The sequence below is a fragment of the Herpailurus yagouaroundi genome, unplaced genomic scaffold (assembly GCF_014898765.1).
Source record: "Herpailurus yagouaroundi ecotype Mexico unplaced genomic scaffold, PumYag 160, whole genome shotgun sequence".
In the NCBI taxonomy this organism is placed as follows: Eukaryota; Metazoa; Chordata; class Mammalia; order Carnivora; family Felidae; genus Herpailurus; species Herpailurus yagouaroundi.
In genome coordinates, this window is record NW_024412401.1 from 52,515,345 (window position 1) to 52,521,344 (window position 6,000).

General features: G+C 45.7%; 2 protein-coding genes across 2 annotated transcripts in view; one reads left to right on the forward strand and one right to left on the reverse strand.

Annotated features, from left to right (window-relative positions):
• Nucleotides 1-6,000, forward strand: part of ABL1 (ABL proto-oncogene 1, non-receptor tyrosine kinase) — a 148,947-nt gene that overhangs the window by 92,052 nt on the left and 50,895 nt on the right. The gene's annotated exons all lie outside the window — the stretch shown is intronic.
• Nucleotides 2,426-6,000, reverse strand: part of LOC121035159 (cytochrome c oxidase assembly protein COX14-like) — a 13,710-nt gene continuing 10,135 nt past the window's right edge. Inside the window, exon 3 of the mRNA XM_040482767.1 lies at nt 2,426-2,899. Coding sequence (XP_040338701.1) covers nt 2,641-2,899 — 259 coding nt within the window. The 3' untranslated portion in view covers nt 2,426-2,640. The remainder of the gene's footprint in view (nt 2,900-6,000) is intronic.

Here is a 6,000-nt window from a genome sequence, read left to right on the forward strand (position 1 = left end):
CAGATCTTCGAAATATTTGGGGGGAAACAGTAATAGATCTATAGAAGATTAGTCAAATGAAAAAAATCAAGGTAATTAATATCTCTAGGTTAAATGAATAAAGGAAATATTCATAGTATATTATTGGCAGAACAGTGAACAATATTTATATCATCACAGTAATGTAAACACTATTGATTTAACCAAAAATTGTGATTTTACTGTTTAGGGAGGTTGGGATACTACCAAATATAATGTGGAAAGCTGATGACTCCAGAAACAATATGAGGATATTAGTCAGAAATCTGAAGGAGGCTGCCTGCCTCTGGGGCAGCAAACTGGGGGATGGAGTTAGGGGATTGCTGTTTTTATTATAAAACTTCAGTACTATTTGATTTATAACCTTGCATGTGTTATTACTTTGATTAAAAATTAAAATTAATTTAAAAATGGGCATACCCATAATAAATTGCTTCCACCTAGAGAAAAATTGTTTAATAGTTATGTTTGACTTGTTAATTATAAAAATGTAGAGTCTTGATGTAATGAGATTTTCTAGAAAGTAGATTTACTCTAAGGCAGTTCGAATTTGGCCCCCAGCTAAGAATTGTAGCTCTGGAAATACCAGGGGAACTAACAAAACAATCAGTATTAACTGTGTGCGGCTAGCTCATCAAGTCCCGGTCCTGAAATCGGCCCCCATTAAAGATGTGGGGTGTGGAGTTTGTGATTTGCCACAAAGCTGTGGTTGCAATCCCTGGCTTTTGGATGAAAGGTAGGACTCTGACATTTCAATCTCAGTTGCTACTCCTACTCCATAGCTAGTGTTTCTTTCCCTTAATAAAATAAACGGATTCCTTGTCCCTTGGAAAACCTCCAGACTACTTTCACTCCCTCAGACTGTGCTTTCTGGAATCATTTTCACATATCACATTTGTTAATTTTAGCTCTCGAGTTAGTCCCAGTAAGACTTACGCAGGAACACAGACCATCATCTGATCTGGTAAGGGGGCTCTTTTGGAAATAACAATAGCTCCTGTATATGGAGCACCTTCCATACATTATTGTTAATCTTCGTAACCCTGTGAGATAGCCCCTCACCCCCAGTGTTAACGGTTGAAGAAATGAGGGCTCTGAGAGGTGAAGTCAGTTGCCCAGGCCACCACAGTGGACGATGTACACGTGCCGCTCGGAGCTAGGCTGTGTGAGTAGCTCATTCAGCCTCTGCCGTGTTGCCTCCCCGTCTCACCAGTCCAGAGTCCGCAGGCCTTTGTGACACTCGACCCCCAGGTAGTGCTATCTCATGGGAAAACTTGTAAGAGATGCACGTGTGTCCTTGTACAGTGGCCAAAATGGATGTGACTGACTGCTGTGGTCTTCTGAGCCACATTTTCCTTTTGTTGGACCCACACTGGACCCAGCAGGCTCTCGCGGGAGAGTGTTTGCGGAGTCAGAGGAAGTGGGCTTTGTTGGCAGGTGCGTGTAAAATAGCATGCACTTACTTCCAGATCTTTGCTCTCCCGCCCCCCACCCCCCAAAGTTACTGGCTGGGCCAGAAACAGTGAAGGGGCCTGTCACATTTGGGATCATCTGGTCCGGGGGGGGGGTTCCACACCAGGCCCCATGTCAGATTCACCTGTCTCCCTTCCACCTGACCCCCCATCCTGCAGCTCCTGTCTCCTTCCCTTGACCCACTTTTGCCCCCCCCCACATTTAAATAGGACTGAACTCCAAACTTAAAAAAAATTGTCTTTAGCCTAAAATCTTTAAGAGAAGGGTCCTCTTTTGGTGACTTGTTCTAGAGTTGTGTGTTTCCTAGATTGAGGAAAAAATTGGTTTCAAATGAGAAAATTTTAGAAAAATCCATTCACGTTTGTCCTATTTCCAGTGAAAACAAGCACCTCTTCTCTCTTCTAAAACAGTGGTTTTTGGAGCACGGGGGTGGCTCAATCCACTAAGCGTCCAACTCTTGATTTCGGCTCAGGTCATGATTTCAAGGTTCTTGACTTCGAGCCCCATGTCAGGCTCTGTGCCGAGGCCTGCTTGGGATTCTCTCTCTCCCTCCTTCTCTGCCCCTCCAACACACACTCTCTCCCTCTCAAAATAAATAAATAAACATTTAAAAAGCATATATGTAAGGGGTGTCTGGGTGGCTCAGATAGTTAAGCTGACTCTTGGTTTTGGCTCAGGTCATGATCTCACAGTTCATGAGATTGAGCCCCGCATTGGGCTCTGCTCTGACATCCTGGAGAAGTCTGGGGATTCTCTCTCTCTCTGCCCCTCTCATGCTCACATGTGCACTCTCTCTCTGAATAAGTAAACCTAGAAAATAAAAAAACGATATAAACTTAATATGTTTTAAAATATTCTTCAATAGTTCTAGTTTTCTGAACTGTTTTCTTTTAAGACGTTTTCCCTAACGGTTAATTATTTTTTTTTTTTTTTTGACACGGCAAAATATTTACTGTCTGCCTTATCCTCCCATTCCTGTTGTGATTCAACAGCCTCCCCAAGATGGAGTATCAGAGAAAACACGGGCACTTTTTCTCAGCAGGATTTGGAAACCATTAAGGCCCTAGTTCTCTTGACTTGGAACCGAGTGCAGGTGAGATCGTTCCGCGGCCTCAGGCCTCTCTGTTCAAGGAAAATAGCCCCCCGGTTCTACGGGACTCCCGAGGTCTTCTGTTCTTCCGCAGCCTGGCGCCGGGAGCTGCGCCGCTGGAAATAGTGGTAGACTCGGGCACTGCAGAGGTAGCCCCCGTACACAGAGAGGAGCCTCATGGAGGTAGAGAAGGTCTTGTAGCCAACGTCAGCTAGTTGCTTGGCAGTTGGCACGTTGTCCCCCTCTAGGACTCCGCTCCGGACGCCAGAGATAGCAGCGTGCGGAACGCCACACAAAGCCACCCACCGAGGATGCAGCCTAATGATTTTTATTTCAACCTCTGGCTTTGCTTATCTTACCCTTTCACTTAAATTGAAAATCATGTGCCATTTTGGAAAGGTCAGGGGCTCTGGACCATACCGCTTCCGGAGCTGTGTGAACTTGGACAGAGCCCTCTCCCCATCCCCCCAAGTTTCCTTACCTGTGAAATGGAATTAAACTACCCAAAGTTCATGGGATCGTTGTAACACTGGTGCCTGGCACGTATCAGGTGCACATTAAAAGTCTGTTTCTTTCCCAAACTGGATGCAACCAAACCAACACGTTAGTTCACATCTTTTTCGTTTCTTTGCTTGTGTAAGTTCATGCCTTTGGGTTTAAGGTTGCTCAAGGGAAACCTTTCTCGGGTCTTTTTTTCATTCTTGTAAGAGGATCGGGGCTCGCCTTTATTTGCTTGCAACAGCGCCTTTTGTACCTTGCAAATGAGTTTCAAACGCATCAAAAGCTGGATCTGGAAAGAGTAGTCCAGTTTGGTCTGGTAGTGTACAGGTTGGCAAAACTTTCAATATTTGTTGTTGCTGATTCAGAGTGTTTCGCCAGACCTGTTGATGCATGCTTTTATAACTATAATTTAAAAGGTTTGGATGCAGTTTATAAGCATTACTCATTTTAAGAGGATTTAAGAGGATAAGATCATTTTAGATTCAAGAAGAGAATATTAGTAATAGCCATTAGCCTTTTAAAATAAACTTACATCCCAACATAAAGTGCCTCACATGCAAACAAGTATTCGGACCTGTATTAACTGGTAGTATTCAAGGATGCGGTCAGAGCCGCAAAAATGCCTGCCAACGTATGATTGTTGGCACTAAGCTGCCGATTTGAGTCTGGCTCTTTAAACCTGAAATGCTGTATCAATGACACACTTTATTATTGTTTGGTCCAATAATAAAGAACTTTCCGGAAGGGCACCAAAACAGATACTGTATTTTTCAGTTTGTCCTGGTGGCACCCTTTCAATTCTATTTTTGGTGCTACGTTTGGGAGTTTGAAAGATTCAAGACAACACTAAGCCAGTCAGCTGGCACTACCTGCAGGCCCTCTAGCAGAATGAGCGTTGTCTCCCAGAGTCTAGATGGCACCCACAGTCACCGCGCTTGTCTCTTGTGTCTGCAGGTGGTGGGAACTGTGCACTTACTTTCCTGCCCGTGCCTTCTTAGGTGCTCATGAGGCCTGAGCTGGTACCACAGCACTAACCACTCAGTTGCAGGAAAAACACATTTTGTACACTGATCACAATTCGGTAGGACACTTCCGAAAAGTTATTAATGCCCTGGCTGAGAACCCCGGTGATACGCACTAGTCACGTCCAGTCCACTTGTGAATTTTTATGTGCTATATTTGGCAGACCTACGTGAAGATCTTGTTACTTAGCCATTCCAAGATACCCAGGTTTCTGTTGTTACAGGATAGGCTGGAAAGTATAACAAATGAGTCCAGCTTTGCCTTCTGGGGTTGACCGTTCGTAGCCAGGGTCTCTTAACCAACACTGGATCTGAAATCTATGTTAGCTATTTTTTTTTTTTTTTAATGTTTGTTTATATGGGGAGGGGAGGGGCAGAGAGAGAGGGAGACACGGAATCCGAAGCAGGCTCCGGGCTCTGAGCTGTCAGCCCGGAGCCCGACACGGGGCTCAAACCCATGAGCAGTGAGATCATGACCTGAGCCGAAGTCGGACGCTTAACCGACTGAGCCACCCAGGCGCCCCGATATGTTAGCTATTTAACCAAAGATACAGATCTCCAAGGCTTTAATCCATTTGGAATTTATTGTTGATGAGAGGGTACAGTGTAATCCCCCGGTCAGGAGCCTGATCCTTGGAACCAGGCAGACCAGCGTCGGTTTCCAACTACGGGACCTTGAGCAGGGTGCTTGACTTTCCTGACTACCAGGTCTTACCCTGAAGATTTGGGATAGTAACAACCCCAGTCCTCACAGGATCGTTGTGCAAACGCAGTGTTGTAACGAATGGACCATGTTTCTCCTAAGAGTCTGACGCACATCAGATCTACTCCTAAGATCTTCCACGCATCCTTTCTTATTACTACTCATGTGCTCTAAGATGTGAGCTACATTGATTTTTTTCTCTGTTGCAGTGCAGTTACTTCGTACTACTTATTAAATTCCTTTTCTTATTGTTACTGAAATATATATGATTTTTATTAAATTCGTTGGTATGATTGGGTTCCCTGTATCTTCCCGCTGATCTAGATTTCTGATTTTGTGTCACATAATACACCATTGTGATTATTGTTATTTTGTTATAATATTGTATATGATCAGTCCTAACCAGAGTTATAAATATTTGAGCCCTGAACGGCAATGAAATGGGTTTCAAATAACGGTACCCCGTGGCACTCACCAAACCAAGGGGGAAAAAAAACCCTGTAAGAAAATAAGGCAAAGAAGGGACCCAGGCCCTGCCTCTGAGGATTTCTCCTTGTGAAAGCTCAATTCCCTTTACATATAATCAGAAATCATGTTTGAACTTGAACTCACACCTCTCCTCCCGTTTCCAACCATCTCCTAGTCTGAATGTAGGATTTGACAAACGTGTTGCATACCTGTGAGGTTGTCATGTGGGTTCTAGCTCTGATTATTCATTCTTTATACACCCACTGAGTTAGCCTTAATCACTGTAAACTCCGTGAACATGAAATGAGACCAGCACTGGTAGCTGCAGAGGAATCCGCATTATTCACCAACGTTTTGGGGACACAGCGTTTGCCAGAGCCCCGCGCACCCGCCGAGCTGGGCTGTAAGCGGTGCAGGTTGGCGTCTCGCCACAGAGATGCTCGAGGTTGCAAAAGTGGTGGCCGAGCAGGCCTGCGCTGGCGGCAGCCAGAGTAGCCCGTGTGTCTTTCTTGGGCCGTTAGGACTTGGCAACGTTGAGAACCACTCAGTGCTGCACCTGAAATCAGCACCCGTGTGGACCTAGAAACCGGCCCCGGGTTGGTTTTGGATCTCGGCAAGGGGGCCGGGCCGGGTCGGGCCTGCCGATCGCCCGCGACGAGCGGGGCCGGCCGACCGGCGCGGCGCCGAGGGGGTTAAGGCGGCGGCGGGGGCGGGCCTCGCGGGCC